The 26,842-nt window shown below is 42.5% G+C and overlaps 2 protein-coding genes across 7 annotated transcripts in view; both read left to right on the top strand.

Moving 5' to 3' along the window:
* The window catches only part of LOC143781770 (microtubule-associated serine/threonine-protein kinase 4-like), a 61,921-nt gene that overhangs the window by 29,403 nt on the left and 5,676 nt on the right, over positions 1 to 26,842 (top strand). The window lies entirely within an intron of this gene.
* Positions 11,611 to 25,004, top strand: LOC143783438 (microtubule-associated serine/threonine-protein kinase 3-like). Its single transcript, XM_077271844.1, has 11 exons — positions 11,611 to 11,886; positions 12,128 to 12,229; positions 12,680 to 12,773; positions 21,828 to 21,895; positions 22,252 to 22,337; positions 22,802 to 23,010; positions 23,791 to 23,929; positions 24,030 to 24,162; positions 24,310 to 24,475; positions 24,636 to 24,737; positions 24,966 to 25,004. Exons 1-10 carry the CDS (start codon positions 11,659 to 11,661, stop codon positions 24,647 to 24,649), a joined length of 1,239 nt encoding a protein of 412 aa, XP_077127959.1. The 5' UTR covers positions 11,611 to 11,658; the 3' UTR covers positions 24,650 to 24,737; positions 24,966 to 25,004.

Genomic DNA, 26,842 nt, shown 5'->3' with positions numbered 1-26,842 from the left:
ATATGTGGGCTGTGCAATATAATACGTGGGCGCTGCTATATACTACGTGGGCTGTGCAATATACTACGTGGGCTGTGCAATATACTACGTGGGCTGTGCAATGTACTACGTGGGCTGTGCTATATACTACGTGGGCTGTGCAATATACTACGTGGGCTGTGCAATGTACTACGTGGACTGTGCAATGTACTACGTGGGCTGTGCTATATACTACATGGGCTGTGCAATATAATACGTGGGCTGTGCAAAATAATACATGGGCTGTGCAAAATACGTGGGCTGTGCAATATAATACGTGGGCTGCTATATACTACGTGGGCTGTGCAATATACTATGTGGGTTGTGCAATATACTATGTGGGCTGTGCAATGTACTGCGTGGGCTGTGCTATATACTACGTGAGCTGTGCAATATAATACGTGGGCTGCTATATACTACATGGGCTGTGCAATATACTACGTGGGCTGTGCAATATAATACGTGGGCTGCTATATACTACATGGGCTGTGCAATATACTACGTGGGCTGTGCAATATGCTACGTGGGCTGAGCAATGTACTACGTGGGCTGTGCAATGTACTGCGTGGGCTGTGCAATATAATACGTGGGCTGTGCAATATACTACATGGGCTGTGCTATTCACTATGTGGCCTGTGCTATACACTATATGGCCTGTGTTGTACACCACATGGGATGTGTTATACACTACGTGGCATGTGTTATACACTACGTGGCCTGTGCTATACACTACATGGGCTGTGTTATACACTACGTGGGCTGTGTTATACACTACGTGGGCTGTGTTATACACTACGTGGGCTGTGTTATATACTGCATGCGTTGGCTGTTATGTATTACGTGAGCTGTGTTATATGCTACGTGGGCTGTTATAAACTACGTGGCTGTGTTATATGCTATGTGGGCTGTTATACACTCCGTGGGCTGTGCTATAAACTACGTGGCTGTGCTATATACTCCATGGGCTGTGTTATATACTAAGTGGCTGTGCTATGTGTTGTGAACTCCGTTTTCGAACTCCCTCCTGTGGTCAGGAATGGTACTTCTGTGAGTTCTGTCCGTGGACTCCCTCTGGTGGCTGAAAGTGGAGCTGCTGGTCTGGAAGTGGCTCCCTCAGCTGCATCGTTTAGGACTGGGCTGGTTCCTCTATTTAACTCCGCTCAGATCATTACTTGATGCCGGCTGTCAATGTATCAGTACTGGTCCAGATCTCTCTTGGATCTTTCTGATGTCCTGTGTACTTCAACAGAAGCTAAGTCCCTGCTAAGCTCATTTGTTGTTCATTTGTGTACTGAATATATTCCTTAGTACCTGTTATGTTTTAGTCCAGCTTGCTATCATGATTTAGTTTTGCTAGCTGGAAGCTCTGGGTTGCAGAGGGGCACCACCGCACCGTGAGTCGGTGCGGGGGTCTTTTGGCTCTCTCTGTGTGGCTTTTGTAGATTTTTGTGCTGACCGCAAAGATCCCTTTATCTATACTCTGTCTATTTAGTAAGACTGGCCTCTTTTGCTGAAACCTGTTTTTCATTTCTATGTTTGTACCTTCCTCTTAACTCACAGTTAATATATGTGGGGGCTGCCTTTTCCTTTGGGGAATTTCTCTGAGGCAAGTGAGGCTTTGTTTCCCTTTAGGGGTAGTTACCTCTCAGGCTGTGAAGAGTCGTCTAGGCAGAGTCAGGTACGATCCACGGCTAATTCTAGTGTGTGTGATAATAGGTTTAGGGTTGCGGTCAGCAGAGCTCCCACTTCCCAGAGCTCGTCCTGTTTTGCAGTTTGACTATCAGGTCATTCCAGGTGCTCCTAACCACCAGGTCCATAACAGTACAGCCGGCCTGAAAGTGTTAATGCTTCTCAATAGAGGGATAAGAGAAGTTCTGAGACCATTTTTTTTCCTGTAGTGTGTTTTGTCTTTCTTTTCCCCTTAACCCCTGGGTGGTTCAGGACTCAGGTGTAGATATGGACATTCAAGCTCTGTCCTCTTGTGTGGATCATCTCACTGCACAGGTACAAAGCATTCAGGATTATGTAGTTCAGAATCCTATGTTAGAGCCTAGAATACCAATTCCTGATTTGTTTTCTGTTTTTTGTTTCTTGCTCTGAAACCTCGCTCCTCTGCTGACCCTAGTCAGCAAGTAAAAATCATTATTTCCTTGTTGCGGGGCGACCCTCAAGACTGGGCATTCTCCCTTGCGCCAGGAGATCCTGCATTGCTTAATGTAGATGCGTTTTTTCTGGCGCTTGGATTGCTCTATGACGAACCAAATTCTGTGGATCAGGCAGAGAAAATCTTGCTGGCTCTATGTCAGGGTCAGGATGATGCTGAAATGTATTGTCAGAAGTTTAGAAAGTGGTCTGTGCTTACTCAGTGGAATGAGTGTGCCCTGGCAGCAATTTTCAGAAAGGGTCTTTCTGAGGGCCTTAAGGATGTTATGGTGGGGTTCCCCACGCCTGCTGGTTTGAATGAGTCGATGTCCTTGGCCATTCAGATCGATCGGCGTTTGCGGGAGCGTAAGATTGTGCACTATATGGCGGGGTCCTCTGAGCGGAGGCCTGAGCCTATGCATTGTAATAGGACTTTGACCAGAGCTGAATGGCAGGAACACAGACGTCAGAATGGGCTGTGTTTTTACTGTGGTGACTCTACTCATACTATCTCAGATTGTCCTAAGCGCACTAAGCGGTCCGCTAAGTCTGTCACCATTGGTACTATACAGCCTAAATTTCTGTTATCCGTTACTCTGATTTGCTCTTTGTCATCTTATTCTGTTATGGCGTTTGTGGATTCAGGCGCAGCCCTGAATTTGATGGACTTGGAGTATGCCAGGCGCTGTGGTTTTTTCTTGGAGCCCTTGCAGCATCCTATTCCATTAAGGGAAATTGATGCCACGCCTTTGGCCAAGAATAAGCCTCAGCACTGGACCCAGTTGACCATGTGCATGGCTCCTGCACATCGGGAAGATATTCGCTTTTTGGTGCTGCATAATTTGCATGATGTGGTCGTGTTGGGTTTGCCATGGCTACAGGTCCATAATCCAGTATTGGACTGGAAATCAATGTCTGTGTCCAGTTGGGGTTGTCAAGGGGTCCATGGTGATGTTCCATTGTTATCAATTTTGTCTTCCACTCCTTCTGAAGTACCCGAGTTTTTGTCGGATTACCAGGATGTATTTGATGAGCCCAAGTCCAGTGCCCTGCCTCCTCATAGGGATTGTGATTGTGCTATTAATTTGATTCCTGGTAGTAAGTTTCCTAAGGGCCGACTTTTCAATTTATCTGTGCCAGAACACACCGCTATGCGGAGTTATATAAAGGAGTCCTTGGAGAAAGGGCATATTCGCACGTCGTCATCACCGTTAGGAGCAGGGTTCTTTTTTGTGGCCAAGAAGGATGGTTCTCTGAGACCTTGTATAGATTACCGCCTTCTTAATAAAATCACGGTCAAATTTCAGTACCCTTTGCCTCTATTGTCTGATTTGTTTGCTCGGATTAAGGGGGCTAGTTGGTTTACCAAGATAGATCTTCGAGGGGCGTATAATCTTGTGCGTATTAAGCGGGGCGATGAATGGAAAACCGCGATTAATACGCCCGAGGGCCATTTTGAGTATCTGGTGATGCCATTCTGGCTTTCTAATGCGCCATCTGTGTTCCAGTCCTTTATGCATGACATCTTCCGAAAGTATCTGGATAGATTCATGATAGTATATTTGGATGATATTTTGGTCTTTTCGGATGATTGGGAGTCTCATGTGAAGCAGGTCAGAATGGTGTTTCAAGTCCTTCGTGCTAATTCCTTGTTTGTGAAGGGGTCTAAATGTCTCTTCGGAGTTCAGAAGGTTTCCTTTTTGGGCTTCATTTTTTCCCCTTCTACTATCGAGATGGACCCAGTTAAAGTCCAGGCCATTTATGATTGGACTCGGCCTACATCTGTAAAGAGCCTTCAGAAATTCCTGGGCTTTGCGAATTTTTACCGTCGCTTTATCGTTAATTTTTCTAGTGTTGTTAAACAACTGACTGATTTGACCAAGAAAGGTGCGGATGTGGTGAATTGGTCCTCTGCAGCCGTTGAGGCGTTTCAGGAACTGAAACGTTGTTTCTCTTCGGCCCCTGTGTTGTGTCAGCCAGATGTTTCGCTCCCTATTCAGGTCGAGGTCGATGCTTCTGAGATTGGAGCAGGGGCTGTTTTGTCTCAGAGAAGTTCGGATGGCTCTGTGATGAAGCCATGTGCTTTCTTTTCTAGAAAGTTTTCGCCTGCTGAGCGTAATTATGATGTTGGCAATCGGGAGTTGTTGGCCATGAAGTGGGCATTCGAGGAGTGGCGACATTGGCTTGAGGGCGCCAGACATCGCGTGGTGGTCTTGACGGATCACAAGAATCTGACTTATCTCGAGTCTGCCAAGCGGTTGAATCCTAGACAGGCTCGATGGTCGCTGTTTTTTTCCCGTTTCGATTTCGTGGTTTCATACCTTCCGGGTTCTAAGAATGTGAAGGCTGATGCCCTTTCAAGGAGTTTTGTGCCTGATTCTCCGGGAGTTTCTGAGCCGGCTGGTATTCTCAAAGAGGGGGTGATTTTGTCTGCCATCTCCCCTGATTTGCGGCGGGCTCTACAGGAGTTTCAGGCGGATAGACCTGACCGCTGTCCAGCAGAGAGACTGTTTGTCCCTGATAGATGGACTAGTAGGGTTATCTCGGAGGTTCATTGTTCGGTGTTGGCTGGTCATCCGGGAATTTTTGGTACCAGAGATTTGGTGGCTAGGACCTTTTGGTGGCCTTCCTTGTCACGGGATGTGCGTTCTTTTGTGCAGTCCTGTGGGATTTGTGCTCGGGCGAAGCCCTGCTGTTCTCGTGCCAGTGGGTTGCTTTTGCCCTTGCCGGTCCCGAAGAGGCCCTGGACGCATGTTTCCATGGATTTTATTTCAGATCTCCGTCTCTCAAAGGATGTCGGTCATCTGGGTGGTTTGTGATCGCTTCTCTAAAATGGTCCATTTGGTGCCCTTACCTAAATTGCCTTCATCCTCTGATTTGGTTCCGTTGTTTTTCCAGCATGTGGTTCGTTTGCATGGCATTCCAGAGAACATTGTGTCAGACAGAGGTTCCCAGTTTGTTTCGAGGTTTTGGCGGTCCTTTTGTGCTAAGATGGGCATTGATTTGTCTTTTTCTTCGGCTGTCCATCCTCAGACAAATGGGCAAACTGAACGAACCAATCAGACTTTGGAGACCTATCTGAGATGCTTTGTTTCTGCTGATCAGGATGATTGGGTGACCTTCTTGCCATTGGCTGAGTTCGCTCTTAATAATCGGGCCAGTTCGGCTACTTTGGTTTCACCTTTTTATTGTAATTCCGATTTCCATCCTCGTTTTTCTTCAGGGCAGGTTGAGCCTTCGGACTGTCCTGGTGTGGATTCTGTGGTGGACAGGTTGCAGCAAATTTGGACTCATGTAGTGGACAATTTGACATTGTCACAGGAGAAGGCTCAACGTTTCGCTAACCGCCGTCGCCGTGTTGGTCCCCGACTTCGTGTTGGGGATCTGGTTTGGTTGTCGTCTCGTAATGTACCTATGAAGGTTTCTTCTCCTAAGTTTAAGCCTCGTTTTATTGGGCCTTATAAGATTTCTGAAATCCTCAATCCTGTGTCATTTCGTTTGGACCTTCCAGCGTCTTTTGCCATCCATAATGTGTTCCATAGGTCATTGTTGCGGAGATATGTGGCGCCTATGGTTCCTTCCGTTGACCCTCCTGCTCCGGTGTTGGTCGAGGGAGAATTGGAGTATGTGGTGGAGAAGATTTTAGATTCTCGTATCTCGAGACGGAAACTTCAATATCTGGTCAAGTAGAAGGGCTATGGCCAGGAGGATAATTCCTGGGTTCTTGCCTCCGATGTCCATGCTGCCGATTTGGTTCATGCCTTTCATTTGGCTCGTCCTGATCGGCCTGGGGGTTCTGGTGAGGATTCGGTGACCCCTCCTCAAGGGGGGGGGGGTACTGTTGTGAACTCCGTTTTCAAACTCCCTCCTGTGGTCAGGAATGGTACTTCTGTGAGTTCTATCGGTGGACTCCCTCTGGTGGCTGAAAGTGGAGCTGCTGGTCTGGAAGTGGCTCCCTCAGCTGCATCGTTTAGGACTGGGCTGGTTCCTCTATTTAACTCCGCTCAGATCATTACTTGATGCCGGCTGTCAATGTATCAGTACTGGTTCAGATCTCTCTTGGATCTTTCTGATGTCCTGTGTACTTCAACAGAAGCTAAGTCCCTGCTAAGCTCATTTGTTGTTCATTTGTGTACTGAATATATTCCTTAGTACCTGTTATGTTTTAGTCCAGCTTGCTATCATGATTTAGTTTTGCTAGCTGGAAGCTCTGGGTTGCAGAGGGGCACCACCGCACCGTGAGTCGGTGCGGGGGTCTTTTTGCTCTCTCTGTGTGGCTTTTGTAGATTTTTGTGTTGACCGCAAAGATCCCTTTATCTATACTCTGTCTATTTAGTAAGACTGGCCTCTTTTGCTGAAACCTGTTTTTCATCTCTATGTTTGTACCTTCCTCTTAACTCACAGTTAATATATGTGGGGGCTGCCTTTTCCTTTGGGGAATTTCTCTGAGGCAAGTGAAGCTTTGTTTCCCTTTAGGGGTAGTTACCTCTCAGGCTGTGAAGAGTCGTCTAGGCAGAGTCAGGTACGATCCACGGCTAATTCTAGTGTGTGTGATAATAGGATTAGGGTTGCGGTCAGCAGAGCTCCCACTTCCCAGAGCTCGTCCTGTTTTGCAGTTTGACTATCAGGTCATTCCAGGTGCTCCTAACCATCAGGTCCATAACAGCTATGTACTCCGTGGGCTGTGCTATATACTCCGTGGGCTGTGCTATATACTACGTGGCTGGGCAATATACTACATGGCCTGTTATATACTACATGGCCAGCCGCAAACAATCAGCGACAGGCGCAGTCCGGCTGCGAATTTGCACAGGATTTGAACCACGCTTCGCTAATTGGTCGTGGCAAGCCGAATCCTGTATATTCAATGTATTATTCTAAAATCTTCATAAATAAACTACATACATATTCTAGAATACCCGATGCGCTAGAATCGGGCTACCATCTAGTCTAATATATAAAGCTGAATGTGTGTGTGTGTATGTATGTCCGGGATTGGCATCTGCACCGTCGCAGCTACAGCTACAAAATTTTGCACAGTCACACGTCTGGACCCCGAGAGCGTCATAGGCTATGTTGTGAGGCGAAATTTTAACCCCGCGCTTTCCAATTCACCAAACAATTTTGCCCCTATCTATATAATGGGGAAAAAGTGAAAGGAAAAGTGTTGGAGGCAAATTGACAGCTGCCAGATGTGAACAAGGGGGACTTAAAGAATGAGAGCAATGGCGCCAAAGAGTATATACCATGCAGTTGCTAAGGTGGGGCCCCGACATGGGATACTCACCACACACGGGGATATGAACACACACACAAAATGCGCCACACACATATACCACCCTCAGCACACATTTCACCACACATACACCAACCTCGCCATATAAAAGTCGAAACACAAAAGTCACCGCTCAAAACTCGCCAAGCGCAAAATTCGCCACATGCAAAACTAGGCTCACGCAAAACTAGCTACACAAGCAAAACTCACCTCATGGAAAACTCGCCACACGCAAAACTTGCACACGTGGAAAAATTGCCACATGCACAAAAATTGCAACACATGCAAAAGTTGCCTCACACAAAACTTGAACATACTCAAAACGCACCACACATAAAACTCGCCACGCGAAAAACTCGCCATGCGCAAAAGTTGCTGCACACAACTTGCTACACTAACCTGTCACATGCAACTCGACACACAAAAAGTTGCTACACGCATGTCGCCACACAAAACTCATCTCACAAAAGTCGCTACATGCATGTCGCCACACGCAACTCAACACACACAACTTGACACATGAAACTCGCCCTAAAACACACACAAGTCTGGTATCATCCTTCAAAAATAAAAATCTGATTAATAAGCAGACAAACTACAAGAGCAACAAGTGTACCATATAGGAATCCGGCAGCTGTCAGTCACATGACCTGTCTATTATGTGTATATGTGAGCTAATATACAGTATACTGCCAGGGGGTGGGCTTACTGTTGGCTGGGGATTTATCAGGCTGCCAATTTAGCTTACAAATACTGAGGTAAAAATACTGACCAAATAACATGTGAACGAGGTCTAATACAGGAGGAGATGACATACAGGTACATACTATATACAGAAGGAGATGACATACAGGTATATACTATATACAGGAGATGACACACAGGTATATACTATATACAGGAGGAGATGACACACAGGTATATACTATATACAGGGGAGATGACATACAGGTATATACTATATACAGGAGATGACATACAGGTGTATACTATATATAAGAGAGATGACAAACATGTATATACTGAGGGGAAAATGAGAGGTGTGATGTGAAAATGAGAGGTGTGAGGTGAAAATGAAAAAGTGTTAGTGCAAAATGAAAGGAGTGAGGGAAAATAGCGGAGTGATCGGAAAATGACAGATGTGAGGTCGAAATGACAAGTGTTAGGGGGAATGAGAGGAGTGAGGGGGAATGAGAGGAGTGAGGGGGAAAATAAGAGTGAGGGGGAAATGAGAAGTGTGAGGGAGAAAATGAGAGATGTGAAGGGGGAAATGAAAGATGTGAGGGGGTAAATGAGAGGCGTGATGGGAAAATAAAAGAAGTCAGGTGTTATAACTAACCACAGATATTTACTATGCCCAGGCAACGCCGGGCTCTTTAGCTAGTAATAATAAAATATAAGAAATCAGATTACAATACGTTGCTTGAACCATAATAACAATAACTAATAATAAGACTTTTAGTTTGGAATGCTGGAATGATCTACCCCAAGATATTAGAACCATCCACAACTTGCATAGTTTTAGGCGCTAGCTCAAAACTCATTTGTTCAGAGTGGCCTATCACGTTCCCTAATCAAACTCATTTTATGTGTGTGTGTGTGTAGCCCATTCACTATCTCCATCTACCCCCCCACTCCCTGAAGATGGCTGGACCATCATTGTAAATACACCAGCAGAAAAAAAAAGGGGAGAAGCCAGCACTGCTTATGGTCAGAACGCAACAATTAAAGTGCACATGCACAAACTGAATTCTAACTGTATTTCAAATATGAGACATTTAGCAAACAATTGATCAATTCTTTGTAAATACACCCCTGTACTTTGTATCTCCCCCACCTCATTGTAGATTGTAAGCTCTCACGAGCAGGGTCGTCTTATTTTGTCTTATTTTGCTGTATTACTGTATTGTTAACATTGTTACCCATGACTATTGTGTTTGAAACTGTTAAACTGTAAAGCGCCGCGGAATATGTTGGCGCTATATAAATAAAGATTATTATTATTATTTTTTGGTGTTCCAGTGATTTCTATGTATGCTCCTGCTCAGGGGCATTACTATCAGGAGGCAGACTGCAAAATCAGTATCATTACAGGGAGAGAACAGGAGACATATTATTATAAGCAATCACAGGGGTAAGAAGGTACAGGGTCAATATTATTATTGTAAAGGGTGAAGGAGAATCATTATAAGGAGGCATGGGGGCATTATTTCTATATGCTGCTCTACTTAGATATAAGGAAGCATACGGTGGCATTATTACTTTAAGTGTGTAGAGATGGAACATTATTACTGTGTAGGGGCATGGAGGAGGCACTGTTATTGTGGGGGACACAAAAAGAGGCTAGGATTACCATACACGACACAGTGGGGCAATATTACTGTCTAGATTACTTATTATTGCACTACATGGTATGTACAGGAATGGGGGAATCTATGGAGGGTAAAAGCTGTAAGTCAAAGAAGTCTCTGTGTTACATTCTGCAGGGACGAGTTATGGATTGAAGAAGTGATCATGCTGTTTGGCCTGAATGGAAAATGAAAGGAAAAATGAATGACTGCGATTATTGAGAACGTCTTTGGTGAGACCCTGCACAGTACACACATATACAGTCCGCAGTGCACTTGTGTAAAACTGATAGTACCATTATGTGGACACTGTATGGGGGTGATATCAGTACTAGTACATTGGTTTTAGCTAATGATCCGTATGGCAGTATTATAACTACTGTATATGCTGGTAATATTTTGATCTGCTCTGGTGCTATTTGTTTGCTAGGCTAAGTTCTCGTGATGAGCAGTTGGTGAGTTTTTGATGTTGCAGATTTTCTGCTGCATTTTTCCACCTATAAGGTAAATTAGGCTACTTGAGTTTTTATTACATTTTTGTATCTTTTTGACTCTGTGTTTTTTTGTTTATTTGCTATGTTATGTGTTGAATAAATCTGCTTTATTTTTGATACTTCCTGGTACTTGGCTTCAACAAAGCTTTATTGATAGAGTCATGTGTGGATTTTATGCTTTTTGTGTTTTTTACCTGCATATTTTCCTCATCTAATACAATTCTACGGACAAAATCTTGCAAATAAATCTCAGCGTAATCGCAAGAAAAATGTATCCTGTATTTTGTGGATTTCAAACACACATGCACCGCAGGTCATTTTATACAGGGTATAAAAAATCACAGTGGGCACGAGATTTCTATAAATCCCATCCACTTTGTTGGGACTGTAAGAAGATGCGTAAGAAGACGCAGTGAAAATACTCAATGTGAGAACTTAACCATATACTGTAATATTATTATTATGAAATCTTATATTGGCAATATAGATAATAGTAAATTATTGATTTCCTCCAGGTAAGATAAAATTAGTATTAGAGACCTCAATCTAGGGAAGGGGGAGGCGACAGCATGTGCTTGAAACACCAGGACTGGATTTTAGTCCCAGTCCATCCAAAAGTCTCAATATCCAGAAAAAGTAAATGTTTACACAAGTGAAAAACATTTAGCATCCAAACTCTGTTTAACATATTTTATGGGGGGAAAGACAGATGTGAGGCTATGTGCACACATTCAGGTTTTTTCGCATTTTTTTCGTGATAAAAACGCTATAAAAACTCATTAAAAACGCATACATTATGCATCCTATCATTTAGAATGCATTCTGCATGTTTTGTGCACATGGTGCGTTACTTACCGCTAAAAAAAATGCATTGCGGTAAAAAAAGCAGCATGTTCATTAAGTTTGCGGATTTTCCGCGTTTTTCCCGCAATTCTATGCATTTGGAAAAAAACGCACAAAAAACGCGTCAAAAACGCGAAAAAAACACATGTGGTTTTCTGGCAGAAATGTCCGGTTTTTGTCAGGAAAATTTCTGCAAGAATTCCTGACGTGTGCACATACCCTAAAAGCCGGCCTCACTGATCAAATCCAAGGTTCTTCCCTCCATGCCTGAGTATGAAACAGATGCTCAGTCTATGGTGTTGCCACGTTAATTATTGCTAGGCAACTTCCTTTTATGGTGAGATGTCCCTTTAAGATTGCATCACCAGATTCCTTGATGACATCACTGATGACATGTTAATACCCCACAAGATTCCGTTATTATGACATCACAATGCACCGCCACTATTTATCCAAGTGCTTACTGCCCAGGTGTCAGTGTTGTCAGTGATTGGCTGCGAAGCTGGTGATATACTGACTGCGCTTGGATTTGTTAGAAATGTTTCGAATTTCTTCAAAAAAACGTGAGGTGTTGGCACTATTCAAGGAGATTCGTACCACCTATGCCCTTGACATTGTGCTACCACTACCCGATGGCGTCCTCAGCTTCACTTACCGGCTGGTTATGAAGCTAGTGAGCGACTGCCTGACCAAATACCAACGAGGTCGTATAAGCTCAGAATATCTTGAGCATTTACAGATGAACATCAGGACATTAGTACAACAGGTAAGTAACAGACAATCTGGGCAAAGCACATAAAATAATAAAGAATAATATTTATAAAATACAAGTTTATTTACATGAAATATGTATTTTGGCCAAGAGCAATTTATCGCTTATACGAAATATCCATATATGTATTAATTGTAGCTGTAGATTGCAGGAGTAAAATAGTGACATAAATAGTGTCCTATATTCTCTACTTTCTCTCATGATTTTCCTTTTTTGTCTTTTTCCATTTTTATAGGCGGAAGAAAGATCCCAGAGTGGAGATCTGGCCTTTTTTAAACAACTGGCCCAAAAGTTCCTGTGTGTACTAGAGTATATAGCCCGCTCACTGAAGCATTTGGTAAGAATCCGTCATCTTCTATATCTCATGTCTTTCTTGTCTGATCTTCTCCAGATTACTAGTCATATAGCAGATTGTCATATTTCTCATTTTAGAAGCCTCCTTGTCCGCTCCAGGCAGGTACAGGATATTTTATGGCCGCCTGTCTCTACTCCATCCTCTGTGGTGACAGTCTGTGCTGTACTCAATGGTGCGGACCTTTCATATCACATCTGTCTCGCTTTATCTTCCTTCTTGTAAATGCTGCAGTTCTGGTAATAGATGTTATTGGAGAACTGTTGTACATACAAGTCCCTTATACATTAATGTGGATTTACTGGACGGAGCGGCTGTATATAGTCCATGCAATTCCACAATTATGTAAATCCAGGTTTAGTCCTTTCTGTCTTTTGTGTACTGTAATTTAGTATTTGTGAAAGTTATACTAATTGTACGTATTATATCCATCAGGAAACACCGGACGGTGACTCCAAAGAGGGGCAACACCGAAATATCGCTGACCCCAATACCAGTGAGCCAGGGCTAAAAACTGATCTGATTGAAGGTAAGCTGATCATCTCATATTCCTACAAACATTAACCCCTTCCCGACATTTGACGTACTATCCCGTCGAGGTGGGGTGGGCCCGTATGACCGCCGACGGGATAGTACGTCATAGCCGATCGGCCGCGCTCACGGGGGGAGCGCGGCCGATCGCGGCCGGGTGTCGGCTGCATATCGCAGCTGACATCCGGCACTATGTGCCAGGAGCGGTCACGGACCGCCCCCGGCACATTAACCCCCGGCACACCGCGATCAAACATGATCGCGATGTGCCGGCGATGCAGGGAAGCATCGCGCAGGGAGAGGGCTCCCTGCGGGCTTCCCTGAGCCCCCCGCAGCAACGCGATGTGATCGCGTTGCTGCGAGGGTCTTACCTCCCTCCCTGCCTGCTCCAGACCCGGATCCAAGATGGCCGCGGATCCGGGTCCTGCAGGGAGGGAGGTGGCTTCACAGACGCCTGCTCAGAGCAGGCACTGTGAAGCAGCCTGTACTTCAATCAGATCGGTGATCTGTCAGAGTGCTATGCAAACTGGCAGATCACCGATCTGTATTGTCCCCCCCTGGGGCAAAGTAAAAAAGTAAAAAAAAAAATTTCCAAATGTGTAAAAAAAAAATAAAAAAAAATATTCCAAAATAATGAAAAAAAAAAAAAATATTATTCCCATAAATACATTTCTTTATCTAAATTAAAAAAACAAAACAATAAAAGTACACATATTTAGTATCGCCACGTCCGTAACGACCCAACCTATAAAACTGCCACACTAGTTAACCCCTTCAGTAAACACCGTAAGAAAAAAAAAAAAAAAACGAGGCAAAAAACAACGCTTTATTACCATACCGCCGAACAAAAAGTGGAATAACACGCGATCAAAAAGACTGATATAAATATCCATGGTACCGCTGAAAACGTCATCTTGTCCCGCAAAAAACAAGCCGCCATACAGCATCATCAGCAAAAAAATAAAAAAGTTATAGTCCTGATAATAAAGCGATACCAAAATAATTATTTTTTCTATAAAATAGTTTTTATCGTATAAAAGCGCCAAAACATAAAAAAAATGATATAAATGAGATATCGCTGTAATCGTACTGACCCGACGAATAAAACTGCTTTATCAATTTTAACAAACCCGGAACGGTATAAACGCCTCTCCCAAAAGAAATTCATGAATAGCAGGTTTTTGGTCATTCTGCCTCACAAAAATCGGAATAAAAAGCGATCAAAAACGGTCACGTGTCCGAAAATGTTACCAATAAAAACGTCAACTCGTCCCGCAAAAAACAAGACCTCACATGACTCTGTGGAGCAAATGTGGAAAAATTATAGGTCTCAAAATGTGGAGACGCAAAAACTTTTTTGCTATAAAAAGCGTCGCTGGTTTCACACTTCCGTTTTTGTCTGCAGCGTTTTTTGCACAAAAAACGCATGCATTTTTTCCCTATATTTAACATTGAAAACGCATGCGGTTTTTTTGTACGCGTTTGGTCGCGTTTTCAAACGCATGCGGTTTTTTTCTGCATGCGTTCATTTTCAGAAATACAACCTGCAGTATTTTCTTGCGTTTTTAAGCACATGCGTTTGTTTGCGTTAAAAACGCATGCATTTTTATCGAAAAAAACAGAAAACACACTGAAAAGCCACCCACCACCATCAACGTGATAAAGGGATCCAAACCCTAACCCTAACTCTACCCCTAACCTCACCCCTAACCGTTTAATGAACATTTTCTGACAGTCATAGTGCCACGTATTTCAGTGCCACGTATTTCAGTGCCACGTATTTCAGTGCCATGTATTTCAGTGCCACGTATCACGTATTTCAGTGCCACGTGTTTCAGTGCCACGTATTTCAGTGCCACGTATCACGTATTTCAGTGCCACATATTTTAGTACCACGTATTTCAGTTGCACGTATTTCAGTGCCACGTATTTCAGTGCCACGTATCACGTATTTCAGTGCCACGTGTTTCAGTGCCACGTATTTAAGTGCCACGTATCACATATTTCAGTGCCACGTATTTCAGTGCCACGTATTTCAGTGCCACGTATTTCAGTGCCACGTATTTAAGTGCCACATATCACACATTTCAGTGCCACTTATTTAAGTGCCACGTATTTCAGTGCCACGTATTTCAGTGCCACGTATTTCAGTGCCACGTATTTCAGTGCCACGTATTTAAGTGCCACGTATCACGTATTTCAGTGCCACGTATTTCAGTGCCACGTATTTCAGTGCCACGTATTTCAGTGCCACGTATTTCAGTGCCACATATCACATATTTCAGTGCCACTTATTTAAGTGCCACGTATTTCAGTGCCACGTATTTCAGTGCCACGTATTTCAGTGCCACGTATTTCAGTGCCACGTATTTCAGTGCCACGTATTTAAGTGCCACATATCACGTATTTCAGTGCCACGTATCACGTATTTCAGTGCCACGTATTTCAGTCACGTTTAGGGTTAGGGTTAGGGGTAGGGTTAGGGTTAGGGCTAGGGTTGGAGGTAAAGTTAGGGTTGGGGCTAAAGTTAGGGTTAGGGTTTGGATTACATTTACGTTTGGATTAGGGTTGGGATTAGAATTATGGGTGTGTCAGGGCTAGGGGTGTGGTTAGGGTTACCGTTGGGATTAGGGTTAGGGGTGTGTTTGGGTTAGGGTTTCAGGTAGAATTGGGGGGTTTCCACTGTCCAGGCACATCAGGGGCTCTCCAAGCGCGACATGGCGTCCAATCTCAATTCCAGCCAATTCTGCGTTGAAAAAGTAAAACAGTGCTCCTTCCCTTCCGAGCTCTCCCGTGCGCCCAAAAAGGGGTTTACCCCAACATATGTGTTATCAGCGTACTCGGGACAAATTGAACAACAACTTCTGGGGTCCAAGTTCTCTTGTTATCCTTAGGAAAATAAAAATTTGGGGGGCTAAAAATCATTTTTGTGGGAAAAAAAAGATGTTTTATTTTCACGGCTCTGCATTATAAACTGTAGTGAAACACTTGGGGGTTCAAAGTTCTCACAACACATCTAGATAAGTTCCTTGGGAGGTCTAGTTTCCAATATGGGGTCACTTGTGGGGGGTTTGTACTGTTTGGGTACATCAGGGGCTCTGCAAATGCAACGTGACGCCTGCAGACCAATCCATTTAAGGCTGCATTCCAAATGGCGCTCCTTCCCTTCCGAGCTCTGTCATGCGCCCAAACAGTGGTTCCCCCCGACATATGGGGTATCAGCGTACTCAGGACAAATTGGACAACAACTTTTGGGGTCTAATTTATCCTGTTACCCTTGTGAAAATACAAAACTGGGGGCTAAAAAATCATTTTTGTGAAAAAAAAAAAAGAATTTTTATTTTCACGGCTTTGCGCTATAAACTTTAGTGAAACACTTGGGGGTTCAAAGTTCTCAAAACACATCTAGATAAGTTCCTTGGGAGGTCTAGTTTCCAATATGGGGTCACTTGTGGGGGGTTTGTACTGTTTGGGTACATCAGGGGCTCTGCAAATGCAACGTGACGGCTGCTGACCAATCCATTTAAGTCTGCATTCCAAATGGCGCTCCTTCCCTTCCGAGCTCTGTCATGCGCCCAAACAGTGGTTCCCCCCCACATATGGGGTATCAGCGTACTCAGGACAAATTGGAAAACAAATTTTGGGGTCCAATTTATTCTGTTACCCTTGTAAAAATACAAAGCTGGGGGCTAAAAAATCATTTTTGAGAAAAAAAAAAAAAATTATTTTCACGGCTCTGCGTTATAATCTGTAGTGAAACACTTGGGGGTTCAAAGCTCTCAAAACACATCTAGATAAGTTCCTTAGGGGGTCTACTTTCCAAAATGGTGTCACTTGTAGGGAGTTTCAATGTTTAGGCACATCAGGGGCTCTCCAAACGCATATAAATTCCCTTAAAAGACTCAATTTATTGATTAAATATTTAAAAATACCACTTCCCAGTGAGAACAGACAAAATATATAAATATATAGGAAATATCAGTATAGGTGCACCTGCCTAGATAAATAACCCTACAATGGCCTACTGCCCCTGCCTGACAGTGGAGGTTGGCACCCTGATAGCAGTTTTGGCGCCCCCACTCCGCGACGGCTGTCCCCTGCTGGCCCTTTTAATACCCTGCCAGCTGAAAAGGGGGGAAAACAATAAGCAATAAAAAGAGATGAAGGAAGAACAAATAGGTAAGTATTCAGGTGCACACTATAACAATTAACCAGCTCCCTGTTTTTAATTTCCAATGAGGACACTCTACCAAGATGACAAAGTCACTTGTGGATCTTTAGGTACAATTGTCCTTGTGCATACTTGCAACACATCAACAAAAATCAAAGAATGTGACCTCAACAGGGAGATGGAAACAGATATAGATGACCTAATTCAGTCCGGATATAAAATTTTAGCATGCCAACACTGTCTGGCAAAGGATATTTCGATTGACCACCACTGCATATGAGATAAAGTGCATATAGTGCATATGGAGTAAAGTGCACAAGATGAACAAACACTATACAATAAATGTCTACTGGAAGCAGCGATGTAGTGACACCTATATATATAAAATCACATGCAGGTGCAAATCATAGTTGATAGCCATTGATCAGTGTTGGTATAAATACACAATGTGCTAGACCAAACAATTCATTTAAGGTACTAGCACAGGCAGCCAGTGAAAAAAATATTCTCCACTAGGGAGACACTTAGCTGTCCGTATAACGCCCCGACGCGTTTCCCCGTCATACGGTTCCTCAGGGAGCAGACACAGATATGCTGGACCGATAGTCAATGATGCAGGTGCCCTAATAGTGGAGCAGACCTGCTGACGGGGAAACGCTGCTTCCAGTAGACATTTATTGTATAGTGTTTGTTCATCTTGTGCACTTTACTCCATATGCACTATATGCACTTTATCTCATATGCAGTGGTGGTCAATCGAAATATCCTTTGCCAGACAGTGTTGGCATGCTAAAATTTTATATCCGGACTGAATTAGGTCATCTATATCTGTTTCCATCTCCCTGTTGAGGTCACATTCTTTGATTTTTGTTGATGTGTTGCAAGTATGCACAAGGACAATTGTACCTAAAGATCCACAAGTGACTTTGTCATCTTGGTAGAGTGTCCTCATTGGAAATTAAAAACAGGGAGCTGGTTAATTGTTATAGTGTGCACCTGAATACTTACCTATTTGTTCTTCCTTCATCTCTTTTTATTGCTTATTGTTTTCCCCCCTTTTCAGCTGGCAGGGTATTAAAAGGACCAGCAGGGGACAGCCGTCGCGGAGTGGGGGCGCCAAAACTGCTATCAGGGTGCCAACCTCCACTGTCAGGCAGGGGCAGTAGGCCATTGTAGGGTTATTTATCTAGGCAGGTGCACCTATACTGATATTTCCTATATATTTATATATTTTGTCTGTTCTCACTGGGAAGTGGTATTTTTAAATATTTAATCAATAAATTGAGTCTTTTAAGGGAATTTATATATATTTGTCACTAGATATTCCTTTCCGATATATATTTCTTTTTTCTATGGCTCTCCAAACGCAACATGGCGTCCCATCTCAATTCCAGTCAATTTTGCATTGAAAAGTCAAATGGCGCTCCTTCCCTTCCAAGCTCTGCCATGCGCCCAAACAATGGTTTACACCCACATATGGGGTATCAGCGTACTCAGGACAAATTGCACAACATTTTTTGGGGTCCAATTTCTTCTCTTACCCTTGGGAAAATAAAAAATTGGGGGCAAAAAGATCATTTTTTTGAAAAAATATGATTTTTTATTTTTACGGCTCTGCATTATAAACTTCTGTGAAGCACTTGGTGGGTCAAAGTGCGCAACACACATCTAGATAAGTTCCTTAGGGGGTCTACTTTCCAAAATGGTGTCACTTGTAGGGAGTTTCAATGTTTAGGCACATCAGGGGCTCTCCAAACGCAACATGGCGTCCCATCTCAATTCCAGTCAATTTTGCATTGAAAAGTCAAATGGCGCTCCTTCCCTTCCAAGCTCTGCCATGCGCCCAAACAATGGTTTACACCCACATATGGGGTATCAGCGTACTCAGGACAAATTGCACAACATTTTTTGGGGTCCAATTTCTTCTCTTACCCTTGGGAAAATAAAAAATTGGGGGCGAAAAGATCATTTTTGTGAAAAAATATGATTTTTTATTTTTACGGCTCTGCATTATAAACTTCTGTGAAGCACTTGGTGGGTCAAAGTGCTCACCACACATCTAGATAAGTTCCTTAGGGGGTCTACTTTCCAAAATGGTGTCACTTGTAGGGAGTTTCAATGTTTAGGCACATCAGGGGCTCTCCAAACGCAACATGGCGTCCCATCTCAATTCCAGTCAATTTTGCATTGAAAAGTCAAATGGCGCTCCTTCCCTTCCAAGCTCTGCCATGCGCCCAAACAATGGTTTACACCCACATATGGGGTATCAGCGTACTCAGGATAAATTGCACAACATTTTTTGGGGTCCAATTTCTTCTCTTACCCTTGGGAAAATAAAAAATTGGGGGCGAAAAGATCATTTTTGTGAAAAAATATGATTTTTTATTTTTACGGCTCTGCATTATAAACTTCTGTGAAGCACTTGGTGGGTCAAAGTGCTCACCACACATCTAGATAAGTTCCTTAGGGGGTCTACTTTCCAAAATGGTGTCACTTGTAGGGAGTTTCAATGTTTAGGCACATCAGGGGCTCTCCAAACGCAACATGGCGTCCCATCTCAATTCCAGTCAATTTTGCATTGAAAAGTCAAATGGCGCTCCTTCCCTTCCAAGCTCTGCCATGCGCCTAAACAATGGTTTACACCCACATATGGGGTATCATCGTACTCAGGACAAATTGTACAACAACTTTGGGGGTCCATTTTCTCCTGTTACCCTTGGTAAAATAAAACAAATTGGAGCTGAAATAAATTTTGTGTGAAAAAAAGTTAAATGTTCATTTTTATTTAAACATTCCAAAAATTCCTGTGAAACACCTGAAGGGTTAATAAACTTCTTGAATGTGGTTTTGAGCACCTTGAGGGGTGCAGTTTTTAGAATGGTGTCACACTTGGGTATTTTCTATCATATAGACCCCTCAAAATGACTTCAAATGAGATGTGGTCCCTAAAAAAAAATGGTGTTGTAAAAATGAGAAATTGCTGGTCAACTTTTAACCCTTATAACTCCGTCACAAAAAAAAATTTTGGTTCCAAAATTGTACTGATGTAAAGTAGACATGTGGGAAATGTTACTTATTAAGTATTTTGCGTGACATATGTCTGTGATTTAAGGGCACAAAAATTCAAAGTTGGAAAATTGCAAAATTTTCAAAATTTTCGCCAAATTTCCATTTTTTTCACAAATAAACGCAAGTTATATCGAATAAATTTTACCTTTAACATGAAGTACAATATGTCACGAGAAAACAATGTCAGAATCGCCAAGATCCGTCAAAGCGTTCCAGAGTTATAGCCTCATAAAGGGACAGTGGTCAGAATTGTAAAAATTGGCCCGGTCATTAACGTGCAAACCACCCTTGGGGGTGAAGGGGTTAATATTATGGAGACACCAGAGAATATATAGATTTATTATATAATTAGCTATAGTGTGAATTAGTCACCACTATTATTCCACCCTCAGGGTCAACAATATATAATAGCTAGGAGGATACCCCTGTATTAAAACTTAGCTTTTAATAATGACATCTAAAACAATAAACTCAACCTACGCAAACCAAAAACAAGTGCTCATGTGAACCAGTGCTCAAACAGTAAAATTGGTTGGATCTCACCAATGGTAGCAGAGCGGAATGCCTCACCAATAGTAGTAGACGTATGGTCACCATAGATAATCTCCCAGTATCTTTAACTGGAGGTCCGTAGTCCACATATAGGGATGGGTGTGGGGTAATATCTCTCTTCCCTGTAAAACCCGTTCAAGCTCCTGTCCTGACAAGGACAGGCCTCAAGTGGTCCCTATCTATGGACTCCACCAACACTTGGACCGTACCGTATTTCTCCCAACGCGTTTCATAACCAATAATGGCGACTCATCAGAAGAGCAGGTATGCCAGTACTCAGCTGGCCAATAGTCCAATGAATGTGCAATAATAGTCTTTCTCAAAGCTGGGACCTGCAGTGGCTAGGTACCCATGCTGACATCTGGGTCCACTGTGGACCCATGGGTACCTAGCCACTGCAGGTCCCAGCTTTGAGAAAGACTATTATTGCACATTCATTGGACTATTGGCCAGCTGAGTACTAGCATATCTGCTCCCCTGATGAGTCTCCGTTATTGGTTATGAAACGCGTTGGGAGAAATACGCTATGGTCCAAGTGTTGGTGGAGTCCATAGATAGGGACCACTTGAGGCCTGTCCTTGTCAGGACAGGAGCTTGAACGGGTTTTACAGGGAAGAGAGATATTACCCCACACCCATCCCTATACGTGGACTACGGACCTCCAGTTAAAGATCCTGGGAGATTATCTATGGTGACCATACGTCTACTACTATTGGAGAGGCATTCCGCTCTGCTACCATTGGTGAGATCCAACCAATTTTACTGTTTGAGCACTGGTTCACATGAGCACTTGTTTTTGGTTTGCGTCAGTTAAATTTATTGTTTTAGATGTCATTATTAAAAGCTAAGTTTTAATACAGGGGTATCCTCCTAGCTATTATATAATATATAAATTTACTCTTCACCCTCTGTATGAGGCCGGAGACGGCTCCTGGACCTCCTATAGACTATAATGGAGAGGGCTCATGCAATTCTGAAAACCCCTCTGGTTCTCTCTTCTGGGATCTTCTCAGCCCCAAAATGCACAAAGAACCTCACAGGGTCTCCATTCAAGTCCTTGTCAGATCCTGAACAATCACACATTTATGGTAGAGTATATCTATCTATGGATGTGCCATAATTATATGCAGTATGTGCAGAATATCCATATAACTAGTATTATACCATTTACTTGTCTTTCCTTCCTTATATCGATGTGTTATATATTAAGTATTGATATAATCTAATACATGATGTCTCATTATTTTATCATTATTTTAGAGACAACTGAGCCGGCAACTGCTGACGGTGGAATACCTGAGATACCAGAGATCCCCGAATCTGCCAGTGTAAGTATCAGAGACAACATCTGTATATCATCCGATAACGGGGTATGAATTACACATCACATGTTACACCCCATAGGACAGCGGGTTACCTCTATTCTTAATGTAGATTGGACCTATTATTATTATTCCTGTCTCCTCTGTGTGATGTCCCCTACCATCCCCTCCAGTACAATGATATATGTGTATGGAGGATATCCCTATAATATAATAGTGTCTGGGGAGCGTCCTGCTTGTATCATGTCCTCTACATCTGCTGCAGTGTAATCAGCAGGGACATAATGGAGAGAAGTTCCTGCATCTGCAGCTTTTATTTTCCTGCAACTTTTATGTCTTATTGTCATTTCTTATTCTTCTAGGCCGTGATCAGATCATTGAACCCTATGAGAAAACCAAGTAAGAGCGACTATACCCAGATCAAAGAGATCAGCAGTGGATCTTATGGGTGAGCTTTATGTATAATCTACATTCTTCCCAAATTCCTTCTGATGATGCCTCTGTCTATATGTCCTGCCTTAGGGAAATTCCTGTATATGAGTCCACATCTACTGTCAATGTTACTGTTTTCCAGGACCTGTGACATTTTTTTGTCCGTTAGAGATTTGTCAGGGCTTATTTTTTGTTTGGTGATTTGTTGTTGTTATAGACACCACTGTGCACTAGATCTAATCTACATCTAGTCATCTAGTCCACATCTAGTGAACACTATTCAGCTCAGTTAGGATGTGACATGGATGATAACCTCCCATAAGTGATCATTCATGTTGAGTTATTTTGTGCATTTCCAGACATTGATTTCTAGTGACGGCCGTACATCTACTATTAACTATTAGTACAGAAGATCTTTTGACATATAGACAGACTGTTAGTAAGAATTCAGTATAAACTATGGATTTTTCTCCTCTACAGGGCCGTCCACTTAGTGCGTCATAAAGACACAAAGAAGGTATTCGCCATGAAGAAACAAGCCAGGAGCGAACTGGATCATCCATTCTATCTTGAAATGGCCTATCTGGAAAGGGATATCGCAATATTCTCCGATTGTCCCTTTGTTGTCTCCACGTTTTGTTCCTTCCCAACTAAACACCATCTGTGTATGGTCATGGACTTTGAAGCAGGTAAGACCTATCCATTGTATCTATATCCAGCCCATATCTGCTTAAATATATAAAGGTCCCAATGTATTTATGTTTCATTACTCTACATGCTCATAAGAACAGTTTAGGAGGATTACATCTTTCTGACAGATAATCATTTTCATTGCTTCTTACTGCATTCTTTTATGATGTCGGGGCAACAAAAACACTACAATTCCATCTGAGCTTATTTTTTTATTATTATTTGTTTTGAATGAAAAAAAGTGATTTTTATACTTAATTTTCTTTCCCCCAATATTTTTATTATTATTTTATTTTTTAGTCTCCATAAGGGACCTGAATTTGCAATTATATAATCATATTTACTATGTACTGCAACATGGGTATTGCAGAATATGGTGAAAATCTTGGTCCCCTATGAAGCCAAGCTACACACTGACCTTCACAGAAGTACCATAATGGCAAGGATAGTAGTCTCCGCAGACACTCAGCAGCCATAGCAAACCACTAACATGGAATGGGGGCGATGAGAGCATAGAGCAGCTCGCCTCCAGGTCACCTGCTGTAAATGCCAATGTCCGAGATTGACAGTGCAATGTAAGAGGTTACCAGCAGGGGGCAGATCTGAGCTCTCTTTCTGTATAGGACTACTCTGCAGTATACAGTATACGCTCTACATCACACAGTGTGTCTCTATGATTGACTCCCTGCCCCAATGTCAGCTTATTTCTCATTCACACTCATCATGTGTAATTTACATTGTAACAAACCCTCACCTGTCATATTTGCTTTCTGATCTAGGAGGAGACTGTGAAAGGCTCATACAGTCTTATGGTCCTTTTCCCCTCGCCTTGGCACGCATATACATTGCAGAAACGGTTCTTGCTGTGGAATATCTGCACAGCTATGGTGTGGTTCACCGAGACCTGAAGCCTTTAAAGTAAGTGAATACAGCAGTATAATAAAGGGAAAGACAGTTATAGTTTGGTATACAGTCTATGGGTTATTACTTATGGCTGACAATATCTTTTCTTTCACAGCCTCATTCTATCATCAACTGGACATATCAAAGTCACCGATTTTGGGCTTTCAAGACTCGGACTCATGAGACCAACATCAGACATTTACAAGGCTCCAACTAAAGACATCACCAGAGAGTTCCGTGATGATGGGGTTAGCTATACATAAAAAACTTATTCTTTACAGATCTGATCTATTTCTGCTTCTCTGATATTTTCTCACATAGAAAACTTTTCCACTGATATTATTTGTCACAGTTATTTTCATTGTTCATCTTCTCATTGTTCTGTTGGTTTCCAGATAACTGGCACCTATCATTATACAGCCCCAGAAGTCATCTTAAAGAAGGGCTATGGAAGACCCATTGACTGGTGGGCAATAGGGATCATCTTATATAAATTTCTAACCGGCCAAGTGCCATTTAACGGAAGATGCAAAAAAGATATTTTCAAGAGCATCATCAAGGGTAAGTAAAATAATCTGAATGCTGTGTGATGCCATAGTAATTTGGTTCAGTTGTTAGGTTCATTCTTTGGTTTAGTTACTTGCTGTTTTTGATAATTTCTTTAAAATGATAGAAAATCTAGAGACTTTCTTTTCTGTAAAATTTACTTTTTATACAACAGATGAAATCACTTAGAAAATTCAAAATTCCACTGATTATCCTGATGCTCAAGACTTCATGACTCAGCTGCTCAGAAAAGATCCAAAACATAGACTCGGGACAGGTAATGTATATAGTAGTATTAATAATGACTTACAACTCCTCTGTGACCTGACAAATCCATAAGGATCAGCACAGAGGTCTCTGCTTTACCTTCTTGTCTATTCCCCATTCTTCTTGCTATGACTTATAGTATATTTTGGCTCTGCTATGTCTTCAGTTTAGATTAAAATAACATGTACAGTCTTCCTTTCATTGTCTGGATCACTTTTTTCTTGTCTTCCTTTTCCAGGAGGAGCAAATGAGATCAAGAGTCATCCATTCCTGAGTGGGTTAAATTTTGAGAACCTTCAAAATCAGTATATACTGTATCGTCCAACTCTTGAGTCAGAGGAGGACACCCGCTACTTTGACAGTAAGTAGAATGAGACGTCATCTGGTTAAAGCTGCCATTTGTCTTGTCTTTCATTTTATGTGACAATATGTTCCCAATATTATTAGTAATAACATGGTGACTGTTTGTGATAATATTAATAATCTCTGATAATACTTATAATTTGTAGCTGGCTTTTGGAGACCCAAACATATGGATTCAGATGAGGGTGACACAAGTGAGGTCAGTAACTGGCCAGAAAGCTTAAACTATGTATCATCTTCTCAAAGACTTTCTAAGGTATGTGATCAGTAAATCAACAAAACTATAACTAAAAATAGTTTTAAACTACTGTATATATATTTAATTTTACTCTGTGTATTTTAGCTATATGCAACCAATACCAGGATGATGAGCAATGAAGATCACAAGCCATCTCCAGATTGTTCTTTAGAGACCAGCACAAAACACTCAGACGTGTGAGTAGATTATTATTATGGGGTATAGTACTGACATGTCTTCAGAATACCAAATACAAGACACATACTACACAATACTAAATCCAGAACCCACCACCCTATGATTGATCATCACCGTGGGGTCTGGCTTGTGATAACGCTGGCAGGGCTGCCACTAGGAATTTCGGGGCCCCATACTGGCAAAATTTTTGGGTCCCCCTTGAGACTCCACCCAGGCTCCACCCCAGCCCCGCCTCTTTCCCTCGAACTGTCCACAGTCAAAAGATTTTTAAAGCCGCCACCATGACAAGGTCGGGCCCTACCCTACCCTACTAAACATTTGTTAAAATATCCAATACAATTTAGGTATATTTTTATTTATTTTTAAAATGACAAATACCACATTCAGGGGACAAATACCATGGCACCATGACCAGACACCATATTACCACCACATAGTGACCAAATCATAGCACATACAAGGAACAAATACCACCACAACATGTCCAGACCACATATTACCACAATATGATCACCAATAATAGCGCATACAAGGAACAAATACCGTCACACAATGGCCGGGCAACATATTACCACCACATAGTGACTGAATACTACAATAGTGATCAGTAATAAAATAAACACAATACTAATATCACCATAAGTGCCATAAACCTCTTTCTGACCTCAGACGGGATAGTACGTCCGAGGTCAGATACCGCGCTTCGATGCAGGGCTCCGGCGGTGAGCCCGCATCAAAGCCGGGACATGTCAGTTGTTTTGTACAGCTGACATGTGCCCATAATAGCGGTGGGTGAAATCGTGATTCACCCATCGCTATCAACTAGTTAAAACTAGTTTAACCGGCGCTTCCGGCCGGGCGGCTGGAAATGAGCGCATCGCCGACCCCGTCACATGATCGGGGGTCAGCGATGCGTCAGAATGGTAACCATAGAGGTCCTTGAGACCTCTATGGTTACTGATCCCGGATAGCTGTGAGCGCCCCCCTGTGGTCAGCGCTCATAGCACACCTGCATTTCTGCTGCATAGCAGTGATCTGATGATCGCTGCTATGTAGCAGAGGCGATCGAGTTGTGCCAGCTTCTAGCCTCTCATGGAGGCTATTGAACCATGGCAAAGTAAAAGAAAAGTAAAAAAAAATGTGAAAAAAATATAAAAGTTTAAATCACCCCCCTTCCGGCCCATTCAAAATAAATCAATAAAAAAATCAAACCTACACATATTTGGTATCGCAGCGTTCAGAATCGCCCGATCTATCGATAAAATAAAAGGATTAACCTGATCGCTAAATGGCGTAGCGAGAAAAAATTAGAAACG

Source organism: Ranitomeya variabilis, chromosome 6, assembly GCF_051348905.1.
Source record: "Ranitomeya variabilis isolate aRanVar5 chromosome 6, aRanVar5.hap1, whole genome shotgun sequence".
NCBI lineage: Eukaryota > Metazoa > Chordata > Amphibia > Anura > Dendrobatidae > Ranitomeya > Ranitomeya variabilis.
The sequence above is the reverse complement of the archived record's forward strand: the minus strand, read 5'-3'. Positions and strand labels throughout refer to the sequence as shown.